Here is a 16,737-nt window from a genome sequence, read left to right as displayed (position 1 = left end):
CCCATGGAACTTTTCCCTTTTTCCCATTCTGTTCTGAATATGACCAAACATGTTCAAGGTCTTTTGTCTGAGTATTTTTATTTGCATAATAATTTTTTCAGGATGATAATCAGGTTTTGCATGCATATTGGACCCGTGGCAGTTCTGTTGTCCATCAGGCTTTAACAAAATCTGAAAGGTCCCGTTTTTCACCAAGGCATAGTATTATATATAATTGGAATAAATTTCATAGTTTTATAGATTTGAATAATTCGTTGATTAATAATAAAATTAGATTAATAAATCACTTAATCAGTAATTATTAATTTGATTTATTTTCCGGGGTGGATGCTCCTCAATTCACTTTATTTATTTGGTTATTTTGATTCTATGCGGATTTTGTTTGCTGTTACCATGCGGAGCGATTGAAGAGCAATCTTTTTATTCCAGTATATGGAGATAGTATTATTTATTTATTGTTGAGTGTATTTAAACAAACAAAAGAGTTATTCTCACTGTCGGTTATTAATTTGAGTTTTGTCAAAACATTTTTTATTGATTAATAAAGAAATTGAACTTGAATGAAAAAAATGGGCATTGTCATTTTAATATACATATGCTGATATTTATCCCTTAAAATATCAATTAATTTTTGATTTCTTAAACTTGAAGAATAAGAACATTAAAAACAATTTTTTTTGTAAAATACAAATTATATTTTGGCTTTTAGGAAGCATAGGGGTTTAGAACCCTACTCATATTAATTTCTGCTCGTTTTGAGCTTGACTCTGTTATTTATTTTAATTTCTGTTTGTTTTGGTTTTCATCGGGGAAATGGTGGACGTGGGAGGGGATTTAGTTTTCCTCCAATCACTTTTGACTATTAGATCGAAATTTTTGACTATTAAATTTCCAATCGAATGAGGCCTTTTTGAAGTTTCTACAACAACGCTTTCTATAAAAACCTTAAGTGCCCCCATTGCATAACTTACAACCTTTACCCCGAGGGCTGTGGGGGGTTATCATCTTCAAAGATCTAATTCCCAGAGCTTTCAACTACGTTGAAAAAATTGCTCTCTCAAAATTTTGATTGGATGTCTTTGGGGAAATGGTAGGCGTGAGAGGGGGGTTAGTTGACCTCCAATCACTTTCTACTACAATAAGGGCGCTAGCTCTTTCAATTTCCAATAGAATAACCCCTTTTTAAGTTTATACGACAACCCTTTCTATAAAAATAATACGAGGCTGCGGGGGGTATCCACAATTCTATAACTCTAGATCTTAAAAAGAACTCTATGATTTCTGGTTACCAATCTAATAAGCTCCCCTCAGAAGTATCTACGATCATTTCTTCAATATGAACCTTTTCTGCCCCCAGGGCATAACTTACAGCCCTTGCCCTGAGGGCTGCTGGGGGGGGGGGTCATCCTCAAAGACATAATTTATGGACCTTTCAATTACGTTGAACAAAATTCCTATCTCAAATTTTGATTGTATGTGTTTGGGGAAAAGGTGGGCGTGGGAGGGGGTTAGTTGCCCTCCGAAAATTTTCGACTATTAAAAAGGGCACCCTTTCAATTTCCAACGAATGAGCTATTATACGAATGAGATCTTTTAATACGTTGAACAAAATGGTTATCTCAAATTTTTATTCGAAGTGTTTGGGGAAATGATGGGCGTTGGGGGGGGGGGGGGGCATTTGCCCGCAGATCAGTTTCGACTAATAAAAAGGCACTAGTTCTCTCTTTTTCCAATCGAATGAGCCATTTTGAAGCTTCTACGACAAAACTTTCTATAAAAACCTTATATGCCCCAAGGGCATAACTTACGACCCTTGTTTAGAGGGCTATCGGGGTGGGGGATGGGGTCCTCAGATTTCCAGACCTTTCAACTTCGTTGAACAACATGGATATATATAAATGTTGATCGGAAGTGTTTGGGGAAATGATGGGCGTAGGTGGGGTGTTGATTTCCTCTTCGATTACTGTCGACTATTAAAAAGGACAACAGGCCTCTCAACTTCCAAAATTGCTCTTTTTGAAGTTTTTACGACAACGTTTTCTATAAAAACCTTTTATGTCCCCAGAGCATAACTTACAACCTTAGCACTGAGGGTTGTGGGGGTTCGTCATACTCAAGGATATAGTTTTTTCGGACCCTTCAACTACCTTCAACAAAATGGCTATATCAAAATGTTGATCGGAAGTGTTTGGGGAAATGATGGGCATGAGGGGGGAGGGGGTGATATTCGTCCTCCGATTCCAGTTCAAATTTCCAGAACTTTCAACAAAAATGGCTATCTGAATGTTTTGATTGGATGTGTTTGGAGGAATGGTGGGCGTGAGAGGGGGGTTATTTTCCCTCCAATCACTTTTGACTATTAAAAACGGCACTAGACCTCTCAATTTCCAATGAATGAGCCTCTTTTGAGTTTCTACGACAACGCTATCTATAATAACCTTTATAATGTCCCCAGGGCATAAATTACAACCTTTATTCTGGGGGCTCGGGGGGGCGGGGGGTAGTCATTCTCAAATACATGATTTCCAGAACTTTCAACAGCGTTGAACAAAATGGCTATCTCTATACTTTGATTGAATGTGTTTGAGGAAATGGTGGGTGTGAGAGGGGGGTTAATTACTCTCCATTCACTTTCGACTATTAAAAAGGGTACTAGCCCTTTTAATTTCCAATCAAATGAACCCTTTTTGAAGTTTTTACGACAAAACTTTCTATAAAACCTTATATGCCCCCAGGGCATAACTTACAACCCTTGCCCTTAGGGGCTATCATCCTCAAAGACCTAATTTCCAGAACTTTATACTATGTTGAATAAAATGGCTAGATCAAAATTTTGATTGGATGTGTTAGTGTAAAACGGGGCTGTGAGAGGGGGTTAGTTGCCCTCCAATCACTTTCAACTATTAAAATGGCACTGGCCCTTTCAATTTTCAATTGAATGAGCCCTTTTCGAAGTTTCTACAACATCGCTTTTTATAAAACCTTATATGCCCCCAGGACATAACTTACAACCCACGCCTAGAGGGCTGTGGGGGGGGGGGGGTTGTCATCCTTAAAGACCTTATTCTTAAAAGGTTCAACAACGTTGAATAAAATGTCTATCTAAAAATTTTGATTGTATGCGTTTGGAGTTAAGATGGGCGTTAGAGGGGGGTTATTTGCCTTGCAACCACTTTTGACTATGGAAAAGGGAACAATCCCTTTGAACTTCAAAATCCATGAGCTCTTTTTCAAGCTTTTACGAATAAGCTTTCAATAGAAACCTTATATGCCCCCAGGGCATAACTTATAACTCTTGCCCTGAAGACTGTTGGGGGAGTGTCCTGCTTAAAGGTATAATTTCCAGAACTTTCAACTGTGTTGAACAAAATGGCAATCTCCATTTTTATTGGATGTGTTTGGGGAAATAGTGGGCTTGGAAGGGGTGTTAGTTGCCTTCCAATTACTTTCGACTATTAAAAAGGGCACTAGCCATTTCAATTTCCAATGGAATGAGTCCCTTTTGAAGGTTCTACGACAACGCTATTTCATTTTCGGCAGCAAAATTTTACGTTTCCTGGTGAAAAAACAAACAAAGGCATTTATGTATATATATATATATATATATATATATATATATATATATATATATATATATATATATATATATATATATATATATATATATATATATATATATATATATATATATATATATATATTTTATTTTCGGCAATATAATTTCATTTTCGGCAGCAAGATTTTACGTTTCCTGGTTAAAAAAAAACAAAGGCATTTAGGTATATATATATATATATATATATATATATATATATATATATATATATATATATATATATATATATATATATATATATATATTTCATTTTCGGCAATATAATTTCATTTTCGGCAGCAAGATTTTACGTTTCCTGGTGAAAAAACAAACAAAGGTATTTATGTATATATATATATATATATATATATATATATATATATATATATATATATATATATATATATATATATATATATATATATATAATGTATTTTATTTTCATTTTCGGCAATATAATTTCATTTTCGGCAGCAAGATTTTACGTTTCCTGGTAAAAAAACAAAGGCATTTATGTATATATATATATATATATATATATATATATATATATATATATATATATATATATATATATATATATATATATATATATATAAATGCCTTTGTTTTTTTTCACCAGGAAACGTAAAATCTTGCTGCCGAAAATGAAATTATATTCCTGTCAGGACTGGGACTGACATACATTACTTTGCACAAAAAATTATTTGGATCCTTATTTCACAAAAATTTAAAATATCGAAAGAAATAATTTTTAATTTGTTATAAAATCACGTAATAAATAATAAAAACAATAACAGAAATAATTTAATTTGCAGGTCCAAAATTAACGGAAGAAATAGTTAACGTTATTGTGCAAGATTCCTAAGTGGTTTGCGCGCATTCCTGCGGGCTATGAGAAACGATTCCTTAGAATGATTTTAAGACGAATTTCTGAAAAATAGCATAATATTTTACGTATATAAAATGAAATTACACTATAAATACTATGATTCGTTTGAGATACTATTATAGGATTCAAAGTGGTCCGTACCGCCGAAAAATTCCGGGATATATGAGATATATTTTACCATTGGGGTCGGTAACTGAAGCGAAATTCTTCTCCTGCCATGATTTGGCCACTAAGTTCATCATGTTTTTTATCTTATAGGTGAATATCGAATACTAGATGTTGATTATTGCTATCGAACTTGGAGTCTTATCGAAGGAGTTAAAGAGGAAAATTCTTGGCCGTTGAATTCGATGAAGAAAAGTGTCATTCTTGAAAGTATTTCTCATATTTCACCTGTGTATGTGATCGAAGCGTTCCTGAAACGATTTTGCCACATATGTAAGTTGCTTTGCCATGGTCAAATTTGTCACGACCAATTCTTGGTCGTTTAATTCTATGATGAAAAGTGTCATTCTTGATTGTATATTTCATATTCCATCTGTGTATATGATTGAAGCGTGCCTGAAACGAGTTTGCCATGTCTCTAAGTTGTTTTACCATGACCAACTCTTGGTCATTAAGTTCTACGAATAAAATTGTTATTCTTGAAAGTATTTCTCATATTACATTTGCTTATGTGATTGAAGTGTGCGTGAGATAATTTTGCCATGTGTGTAAGTTATTTGCTATGGCAAAATCTGTCGGTGCCCAATTCTTGGTCGTTAAATCATTTAAACAAAACTGTCACTCTTGAAACTGTTTCTCCTATCATACCTCTGTATATGGTTGAAGCGTGCCTGAAATGGTTTTGTCATTTCTGTAAGTCGTTTTGCCATAACCAATTCTTGGTTGTCAAATTCCATAAAAAAAAGTGTCATTCTTGAAAGTATTTCGCATTTTGTCCCTTTGTATGTAACTGAAGGGTGCCTGAAACAATTTTGTCATGTCTTTAAGTTGTTTGCCATGACCAAACTTGCCGTGACCAATTCTTGTTCATTAAATTCTATAAAGAAAAATTTCAGTATTAAAAGTATTTCTAATATTGTATCTGTATATGAAATTGAAGTGCGCTTGTAACGCTTTGACCGTGTCTATAAATTCTGTTTTTTACATTCAATGGTAAATGTTTTATACGAATTTCAATTTAACAGGTTTATACGGTTTATTAACCGTATATCAATGGTTTTAGCTTTGTGTTTTTTTGTATCGTGATTATACTACTACTACTACTAAAAACTCACCGCAACACCAAGCCACCTAAGGCCAACACAGCTACGCACTCTCCTCCTCCATCCCAATCTTTTCAAAGTATATTTTTTACACCCACCCAGGAAGTTCCCATTTCCTTTAAATCTTTCTTTATGACATCTTCCCACTTCAACCATGGACGGCCTGCTTTCTGTTTAGCCCTAGACGGTTGGCCGAAAAGGACAATCTTCGGCAATCCGTCATCCTTCATCCGCAGAACTTGCCCTAGTTATATCAACCTTTCTCTCATTATAGCTCTAGAAAGCATGATTGAACCACACTTTTCGTACAGCCTACTTTTTGAAATACGGTCAGTCAGCCGGGTACCCAGAATAATCGTAACTTTAATTACGTAGAATCGTTTAACATTTGTTTTTCCCTATCCGTTTAAATTAATTTTCCAGATATGGTGTCGTATTAACCCTTCCCTCTTCTCTCTCTCTGTTTTTCCCCCTTCTCCCTCTTGGCCTCTAATAGAGACAGAAGGATTGAGCTGTCATGAGGGTATAAGAAATTAATCAAATTCTTCTGATATTTCTTGGGAAAGGCTAAAACAGTAACTGCAAACAAGGTAGGGTTTATGTTTACAACTAGCCTAGCTTCAGGTGCATTAATGATGTGACAAGTTTGCTGTTGAAGTAGTCACTTTTCATAAACAATTTTAAGTAATAATTAAGTCTTAAATATGTTTAATTAAATTTGTTTTAGCTGATGAAGATGAGGATATTATTTCCCTAAATCACGAAGAGATTGCAAGGTTCTTTGGAGAGTTTCTATTTAATAGAAATCAACAGTACAGTCTGACGGAGTTTCTCTCCTATTGGCAAGAGAGTGTTCCAGATGGCGTTGTTGTTGATATTAAACATCTTAGCGGTAAGTGACTGTTCAGACCAAGGTTGTATCCAGGGGGAGGGATTTTACCGGGTTTGAACCCCCCTCGATATTTTTGTCTGAATTGTAAAAAAGTAACAAAAACTCATACAGGATGAGACGAAACTGGGTACATAGTTATTTATCTAGTGAATCTTAATAGAGATTATCAAACCATTCGCACACCTTGCTCAGGTTTTTCTTTCACGCACCAACAGAGGTATTATATTTATAGTATAAGATAATTGTAAATATGTTCGAAAAATACAATGTAGGTCCGTAGGGGGTTCGTATCAATTAGAATCCTGTTTTCTGTGCACGCCAGATTAGCTTTTTGCTAATGTATTTTACTACTCTGACCATGAGTGAGTGTAGTGTCATACTCACAAGGGGGGGGGGGGCAAGCTATATTGGGCTAATTCAACAGCTGCCCAAAACACTCGCTTTCTGTGCCTTTCTCTTCTAGTTACTTTTGATGCCATGACAGTCAGGATTGCCAACTCAGTCCGAGTTTAATGTACTCTTTTATCCGGTAAAAATGCTAACAGGAGAAACGTTGCCCAATTTTTATACTCAATACAAAATATCTTCCGATACAATTTGTCAGATTTCAGAATGGCATTCACGATAATATTTACCCATTATTGTGACTATAATAACTGCAAGTTTAAAAACTGGTTTTGGAAAAAAATAACTCTAGTGAGAAAGATTGCCAGTAGAAACTGACTTCAGGAACGATAAATATCATTTGATTTATCTTAATAATTAGAGTTTATTTTGAAAGCAAATTTATGGGAATTTCGAGAAAGAGCCTGAAACCCGTCAAAAATGGTATTGGAACAAAATGGTATACCATTGGAACCACCATAGTCAAAGACCTTATATAGGAGGATTTGCAATTCTCTGTCTTGAATAAAAAGAAATCACTTTTTTGCATGGGAAGCATTGATGGCTTTTTTTTTTGTTTTCATTTTCATCCCAAGAGTGATTGTATCGAACTAGCGGTCGTAGAATGTTGGGAGAGGGATCGTTTAAAATAAAATGGCAATATGTAGTGTTCCTTTTAAGTAACAAAAGAGGTGGTGCCACAGCAAAGTGGCTTTTCTGACATTCTGTGCCACAGAGTTTTTTGCCCAAAGTGGTTCAAAATGCTGGAGAACTGCAAAAGATAAGTAAACTAAATGTTAAGATAAGCAATCGATTTTTTTATATTATAAAACTCCAAAAAAAGAAAAGCAAAATATTCTAGAATATCAAGAAAATCACTTTTTTGCATGAGTAGCACGGATGTGTCGTTCTTTTTTCTTTCTTTTTTTTTTCACCGGTTGAAACATGTGGGAGGGCTATTTTAACGGTTCATTTGAAAGGAAGTTGCAAAATCTAGTTTTTTTTTTAATTGACAAAAGATTATATTGTAATAAAATGCAATTTTTAGCATAAACTGCATCTCCATATATTTCTTAACCAACGATTTCCATCCTCTACACGGAGATAACCTGCACAACTTTGACTATTTGTCTCCTGAAGGAACGCATCACTCTATTATATTAATCATTTAAGTAGAATTCGTACCGTATGGTGAATATCGTGGTGTACCACCCGGAAAAATTATTTTACCTTCTCAAGAAAAAAAAAAGAATAACAAATCTGTTATCAAACCTCTTGAGGATTTAACACTAATGACATTTTTACACAAAAATATTCGGTGCTTATCTTCTGTTCGTTGATTGTTATTTCCTGTCATTTATTCCGGGAAATATATTTTGCCGTCAATAAGCTATTTATTAATAAAATCTACTATGTCGTATTTTTAGGTTTAGCCATAGCAAAACCAGAATCTCAACCTCCAGTTATACGATTTTTTCCAGAATATGATCTACCAGAAGATGTTCCGCAGCGTTTCATAGCACTTTTCGCTATGAAACCAAAGTGGACACTTGAAGAAATTACTCCATACTTAATGTAAGTTTAGTATCTCTTAGAGTTAATATGACCTGTTTTATTTTCTCTTCCGTTATTTTCCTTTCTTTCGTTCAAGATGAAATAAAAAACAGTTGGATAGGGCCGAGTTGAAAAATACGGCTCCTTCCCCTTATAAACAAGATGCTTGGCAAATTTTCCTATGGGCCGTAACTCTTTTTTTTCTTTTTGATGGTTTTACCAACAGTCAATATCCTAAAAGAAGTTCGTTTTGTTTTTATTTGAAATAGTCTGCATTACCTTCAGACAGCTGTATCAAAATGAACAATTTGACCGTAATTCAGAACAAAGCACTTGTTTTTGGCCTTATAAAAACCGTGCAAGCGAAGGAGAATACTTTCCAAGGGAAAACTGAGAGAACTGTTGACTCTCGACTGATATTGGAGATTCTATTGTCTTAGGATCCTACGTTGTATACGTGCCTGGATCGGGAAATGTGGGTGAAAACGCTTGAAAAAGTTTATTTGGGGGATAATTCTATAAAAAAAAACTGATTTTTCTGCATAGTTTAGCTTTTACTGTTAGTTCATTGATATATTTTAGGAGTAGGTTGAAACTGACAATTTCAGTTATGACTTTTAGATAAAATGCTGATATAAAAGGGTGTCCGGCCTTCCAAAAAATTGCTTAAGTTCTGATGGTTTCGAGTTAGGTAAAAGGTTTTTTAAAATATGATTGAGATATCGCTTCAGGGTCTGAATCCTGGCCTTCTTGGCCTGAAAATGTGGCCCTCCAAATAAAAAAAATAATTGCGTAAGTTCTGATTGTTTTGAGTTATGTAAATGGTTTTTAAAATATTTTTGACATATTACTTTCAGGGCCTGGCATTCCTGGCCTGAAAATATGACCCTCCTATTAAAAACGAAACTGCGCAAGTTCTGATGTTTTTGATTTTGGTAAATAGTTTTTAAAATATGGCTGAGAGATCATTTTAAGGGTCTGAAGCCTTGCTTTGAAATATGGCCCTCCAAATTAAAAAACAAAATCCATACGTTCTGATCGTTTGGAGTTATGTAAATAGTTTTTGAAATAAGTTTGAGAAATGACTTTCAGGGCCTGGATCCTGGCCTAAGATTCCGACCCTCCAAATAAAAAAATGCGCAAGTCCTGATGGTTTTGAGTTATGTAAATAGTTTTTATAACATAGCTGTTAGGTTAATAGTTCTCAAAACTTAGTAGAAAGGTCACTTTCAGGGCCTGACTCCATTTGGGCTGCATTTGAGAAGCCAAAAATCAATATTTATACTCTCTTTGGTAATTTAATTTACACGAAGCACATGTATCTTCTTCTACAAGACGCAAGGGATCATAAAGTAGTTGATAATTTGATGTTAATGTTACCACTTAGAAAATTCTAACAGGAATTCTGTGGAGACAACATTACTTCATAAGGCAAAAATAAGCCAAAGGGTGTTTATCCTTAGCAAATAATGTGATCACTCTCAAAAGTGACCGCAATCATACCTTTTTGGGTTCTACCATGCTAAAGCTGCGCAAGTACGGTTGCTAGCTACGTAGATAAGCAGAAATAACCATAATGGTGTCATGACTTAAAAGTGTATAGTGCCTAGAATTGATCACTCGGAAGAACGGATAATGTGTCGGCCATTATTAATTTATGCAATGCATGATACATCATAAAATGATCTTAGAACTGGAATATAATGGCACGCCTATTGGATAAACCTGAATTAATAAAGAATTTGCATCAAATCGTCCCCGAGTAAGGAAACTGGATACGAAACCTACGAAAATATCCAATTTTTTCCTTAATAGAAAAATTTCTAATATAAAAACTTATTGTATAATCTACCAACAGTTTTTATAATCAGATAGTTCTAGGGGTACAGGGGTACACGTGATAACCCGATACAAAAGGCAAGAATTCTCAGAAGACATTTGAGTTTTGTGCTTTTAATAATTGCTACTTTTATGAAGAAAAAATATTTTTTAAGGCTTCAAGAGGGTTAAAAATGATTTTGCAGATAAGGTAATGCTATATCATCTTTGCTGGGAGAAGGTAAGTTTTGCCGGCATCTGCTCGCAGGGGAAACTGCCTGGAAACAGTTCTAAAAAAAATCACCCATAGGAAATTTATGGCGATGGCCGTCTTTCAGAATGCTTGTAAAACCTCTGGTCTCTCTTGTTTTCAAGTCTTTTTGTGAGCAAAACTGAAGACTTTTGACGTTTGTCATACCGAAATCTTTTTAATTTTCTGACGAACCAAATTTGAAAAGTCAGTAGATTGGTAGGTTCGGCACGCTAAGCTTTTTCAATTTCAAAAGCGTTATAAAGTATCACCTCTCAAGCAGTGGCGTAATTTCGTCAAAATTCATGGGGAGGGAGGCAAAAATGTAGCCACTTTTCCCAAATCAAGTGAAAATGACACTGAGAAATGAGCCATATAGTACCATAAAGGCAAATATATACCAAAGAAAACCGATCTATTTCTCTGGATGCTTGAATTGTGCTGGCTTATCTTAGTTTTGACAAGATTTTTAAGAAACTAAATTTCAGCTGTGGGGCAAAGTGAGGTCTCGGGGGTAAAATGAGACCTGGTGGGGGTGATAAAGTGGGGTCTGGGGGGAAGTTGCCCCCTGCCGTATAGCAAATTACGCCCCTGCTCTCAAGTGCCATAGTATCTACCGTTTACTTCTGTCAATTTCTTACACTTTCAATTTGGCACCAATGGGCCTTTTTGGCAATGGTCCTTGACTTCGTGTGGTAAATCTATACGTATAATAATAACACACTTACATTTTCAGACGGCTGGTCTCAAGTTCAAAAGATGTTAATGCACTTCTTACTAAACATTCCCGAGCCTCTGTTGTCAATGGCGTGAGGTACTTCAGTGCAAAGCACGCAAATTGAGTCTGAATCATGTTTTATTTTGCCATTTTTATTAAAAATTTTATATATATTTCAGTATAAATGTCTAAGAAATGCTGTATTAACTTAAGGCTTTGTAATTCGACTTTTTTGACGGGAACTAAATGAAATTCTGCATCCCCTGTTAGCCACGATTAGGCCGAATTATTTCATCTCGTTTACCCCAAAGAAACTGAACCCCTTCACCAGCTCGTAATTGGGTTTGGATCACTGTTTTCTTAGCCATCTGGATGTGTGATATATTATTATTTCTTTATTTAATTTCTCTTTTTATTCTCCCTTACATCTTTGCTTCATTTCTTAGATTTTAGAAATTTTTATTGAGAAAATTTGTATTAGATTTTAATTTTTTTTTATATAGGAACACAAATTTTTATTAAAAGAAAATAAACAAAACAATGTAAGAACAAAATTTCCGATTTTTTTTTCTTTTTTTGAAAGTTGAATCACTGGGATAAGCATCCACAGATAAAACAGTTCGTGGCAATGGACTGTAAGTAGGTAGTGATTCGTGCAAATAGTAACTGAGATTATAACAACAGGAATTTCGATAACAATTTATGGATCAAAAGAATTGATTTTTTGTGATGAAATTAGATGAAAAAAACAAACAAGTTTCTTCAACTGAAAGTAAGGAGAAAAATTAAAACTTAAAACAGAAATTATTACGTATATGAAGGATTCCCCCTCCTCAACACCTCCCTCTTCACGCTAAAGTTTTTCGGCACTTAAAAAAAAAATACTTATTGTTCTAATTAAATGACCCTTGTGCTTCAGGAGTCGTCTTTAAAGAACTGGGACACAATTTAAACTTTAGGGTAAAGAGCGAGGTGTTGAGGAGAAGGCATCCCCCCTCATATATGTGATAATTTCTGTTCGCTTTGAATTTTTATGTTGCTGCTTACTTTCAGTTGAAAAAAACTGTTTATTTCTTATTTAATTTCTGATCGTTTTTTGAATAGTGCAATCGCAGTTCATCCAATCGACAATATTTCTTTCGTCTTTGTTTTGCCCTCCAGGAACATTTGTCACCATTTCAGCCAATGTAGCAACGTCTTCTTCGTCATCTGCTGTATATTCTGCTTTTAAATTATTGTTAAAACTTTTTCCATACTTGGCAGGAGTTGTCTCCATGACCTCAAAAGAGTAGATAATTTTACTGATTTCCATTCAGCTTCAATTACGTATATACTATTCAATATAGCAAAATCTTTCCAAAAATCGCAAAGATCGTATCCTTTGTCGTTCTTTTTTCTTTATTAAATTCGACCTGTAAATTTTCTTTATTGCCTTTATTACACCTTGATCCATCGGCTGAATGAGTACGGTCATATTAGGTGGTAAAAACTTAACAATAATTCGTGCAACAGCTGATTTTAAAACTTCTGCGGGATGACTTGTGGCATTATCTACTAGAAGCACAGGCTTTATTGGCATGTTTTTTAGGTAAGATACCCTCGAACCTCAGAAATGAAGTATTTTTCAAACCGATCTTGAAAAATTATTTTATTCATCCGTGCTTTGGTTTGGCTGTAGCAAGCACTGGCGTATTTTCAGCTCTGGTGCCTTTAAACGAACGTGGCTGTGACCTTTCCAATAACAACTAATTTTAGCTTGTGCGTTCTGATGCATTACCACAGCAAAGTATAGTTGTTCTTTCCTTGCTTGACTTATGTCCCGCTACATTGCTTTTGGACTTGAAAGCGAGAGAACGAGTTGGTAAACATTTCCAGTATAGCCCTGACTCATCCGCATTGTAAATCTGATCCGGTGAATTATTCTTACTTATAATTCTGCAAAGTCTATTTTAAAATCATCGGCAGCTTCTTGGTCACTGCTGAGTTACTCGCCGTGTAGTCCAACCTCACTTATACCATGGCACTGCTTAAGTCTAGTTATCCATCCGATGAAGCATCAAATTCTCCTTGCACCCCAAGCAGTTCAAAAGAATGTTTGGCCTTTGCGGAAATTAATGTCTCTGATATTGGCGTATTATCACTTTGAATTTGACATATCCATTCCAGTAATGCTGTATCCAAAACTTCTAATGTTGAGTCCTTCATTTTCTTCCTTTTTCTCATTGCAGATGAACTGTCCAACGACGATGTAAACGATATTAATTTGTCCTTTTGTTTAGCAATATGCCGTACGGTCCCTAAAGTACATTCACAGGCGAGACATATTTTTTGCGAAATATGTAGTATGTAGTGAATATATAGTTCATTATTACAAGCAAAGCACCTTAACATGATTTTAAAATTATTATGCCTTTAAAGATGAAATAAATACGTTTTCTTTGTATTTTTTACGATTTTCGCACAGTATTTATAATTTTTTTTTATTTACATTGCCGCGGTTAATCTGTGTTACGGATAATCGAACCGCGGATAATCTGGAATCGACTGTAGTACCATTTTTCGTTATAAAAAAGATTGTGCCACAGCAAAGGGACGTTTCCGCCATTTTGTTGCACAAAAACACTCCTATCACAAAAAAGGGCAAAAGGCCATTGATTAAGAATTCTGAGATAGCCAATCATTAAAATTATCGTAGACCCATGAACTGAGCTTTCCAGTTTCAAAGGTATTAACACCGCTTGGTTAATTTATGTGGCACTACTGTACAAGACTTGGTACGCCAGTGGTTGGAACACCTACCTATGGTCGTGGTAACTGAGGTTTTAATCTTAGATAAAGAGAAATTTTCGTCTTCAAGAAGACTAAAACGTCGAAAAAATAAATGTATTTATGTTTAAACTCATTTTCAAAATAGCCTAAAATTGAAAAAAAAAATATTGAGGATCTGTGAATATAAATGAAAATAGGGGGTGAAACGGATTAGGCTTTTGCGCCTCTCATTTTTATTTTTATTCGTAGATTCTCGATAATAAAAGCTCTACTTTTTAGTCCATTTTGAAAACAAGATTTTAAGTTATCTATCATTAATTTTTTTTTCTGGTACTTGGAAATGATCTATCACTTGCCAATCAAACATTTCTAAAGTGGGTTATGTGCATTGCTGTATTCAATGATCATTATATAAATTGGGGCCTCTTAAACGAACTATCTTATGATCAGAAGGATATCTGAGGTGCAGAAGGATATCAGAAGGATAATTTACCAGAAATAAAAATTTGGCAATAGTACTCCCTAGGTTGGTAATTGGAAATGCCATCTAGGGAGAGCGCTAATACCTAAATGTTCGTTCTAAGTGGTGGGCGCATTTGCTGAGTACAAAAAAAAGGAAAAAAAGTGGGCTACAGTTCTTGCTAATTTTCACTGTTTATGACGTTCTAATAGTTAGCATGACACCGGATTTTGTTTGTTATAACATGCTGTTCGTATATGGTATAAGTATTCTGAATATGTCTAAGTATAAGTATATTGAAATGTCTAACTAAATCGTAGACGGACTCTATCATCGATGTATATTCAATTTAAGAAAATGTATTGAAACTGAACAGCCTATTTAAATACTTTGGAATGTATTAAGAATATAGGCTTAAGTGCAACTTTAGTCCAAATCTGAACGTTGAGAAAAGAAATGTTTCCTAGATTGTAGTCAGTCAATCCTAACTTGCTCATGAACTTTTCAGGGCATCATTAAGCCCCTGGACCTATTCTTGAAAATTTTATTCAAGATTATTATAGTTCTGACTGAACTAAGCTACTTTCCATAGCAAAAAGCGCTCATCTATATTTTACCGAAGTTTACGTTGGGGCACTAATTTCTAAGGTTGTAATTTTTTTGCTATTGAAATTTAAAAAGAAGTAATGTCAAGGGAAACATCTGAATATTTTCTTTCACGTGTTTGACAAGACGTCATTTCCCTTAACGGTATCTAATCAATACCATTAGATGCCAGAGAAAAGATGTGAATAAAATGGAAGTATATAATTTTTCTTTAGTATATTTGTATGTAATTATTAAGATAGTCATATGATTCAGCTAGGAAGAAAATGACTACATCATTTGATACCCTGTTTGTGCTCTTTCCGAATTCAATAATCGATTCTGTTTCAAATTCCATTTTGAGCCCTTAATGGGGCCCCACAAGATGACTTATTACTTTACCAATAGTATTTAGACTATGATGAAATGTAAAAACTAGCTTTCAAAAAAGGTCTTAAAAATTTCTCTATGATATTTCAGGGCCCTGTTTGGAATAAAGACACAAAAAAACAGAAAACAAGAGGATGCATCAGTGCTACACATGCAAAAGTGTGATTTTTCCTTCTTGTTCAAGATTTGGGCTGTGTTTTTACCATTCAGTATTTCTAACAATGGCGATTTCAGTAGCATGTTTTTGTTTTGTGATGACGTCATTTTCGACGGACTTCAGGCTTTTTCTAAAAAGGCTTTTGTAAATTTGCTTTCAAAATAACGTTTTACTATTAAGACTACTGAAAGTAATATTTATCATTCCTGAATCAGCAACAAATGGTAATTTTCTCGCTAGATAGTTTTTTTTAAAGAAATTTGTTTTTGATTTTTGGTTACTATGGATGGTTTTGAGCAATTTTAAAAGCCCAGTATCGATTATTAAATTTGGAAAGAGGCATCAAATGATGTCTTCATCTTCTTCCTAGCTAAATTATGTGAATATGTAAAAATTTGCATATTTGTATTAGGTATAAGCTTGACAAGGTACAAATTTTACAGCAAAATTTGTAGAATGGAAAAATATAAGACACTTGAATGATATACACTCCACCGCTCAAGAATTGAAGTTGGGTTAATCCTGATAAAATATACCTAAGCGTAATAAAGATATAATACTTTAAAAACGAATTTGGGCTGTATATTTGTAGATTAGGGAGGGGGGAGGGGTAATATACAGCGGGTCTGCATGTATAATATATTAGCTACAATTAATCTGATATTGTGAAGTAAGAATTATTTTCTGACTCCAACCTGTCCAAATAATTTATCCCCACCTCTTAATGTGCAAATATATAGCCCAAACTTTTCTTTGTCTTTTCTTGCGCTAAGTTGAAAGAAACCAGAGAAAGAAACAGGTTTACACCGCGGCGTCAATGCATACATAACTTGAGTGGTAGGAGGTATATCAATATTAAACAAGTACCAAATATAATAAAGAGAGACCAACTAGCAATAATTTTGGCTCTGTTTCTTTTTCTATCTCTATGGAACAGTTCTCTATTTACGTTAATATTCTATTCTTTGTATATAATATGACAATACTGTGCTATATATGGTGGTT

General features: G+C 34.4%; 1 protein-coding gene across 1 annotated transcript in view; it reads left to right on the top strand.

The window, feature by feature from the left end:
* The window catches only part of LOC148943708 (sister chromatid cohesion protein DCC1), a 43,454-nt gene extending 31,882 nt beyond the window's left edge, over positions 1-11,572 (top strand). Inside the window, exons 4-7 of the mRNA XM_089101411.1 lie at positions 4,746-4,925; positions 6,483-6,647; positions 8,459-8,606; positions 11,390-11,572. Of these exons, the coding sequence (XP_088957537.1) occupies positions 4,746-4,925; positions 6,483-6,647; positions 8,459-8,606; positions 11,390-11,495 (599 nt within the window). The 3' untranslated portion in view covers positions 11,496-11,572. The remainder of the gene's footprint in view (positions 1-4,745; positions 4,926-6,482; positions 6,648-8,458; positions 8,607-11,389) is intronic.
* Positions 11,573-16,737: the final 5,165 nt, after the last annotated feature.

This window comes from Artemia sp. Qi Xiang Cuo, chromosome 15, assembly GCF_049724085.1.
Source record: "Artemia sp. Qi Xiang Cuo chromosome 15, ASM4972408v1, whole genome shotgun sequence".
Classification (NCBI taxonomy): Eukaryota; Metazoa; Arthropoda; class Branchiopoda; order Anostraca; family Artemiidae; genus Artemia; species Artemia sp. Qi Xiang Cuo.
Note: the sequence above shows the minus strand (reverse complement) of the source record. Positions and strands in the feature narration are given on the sequence as shown.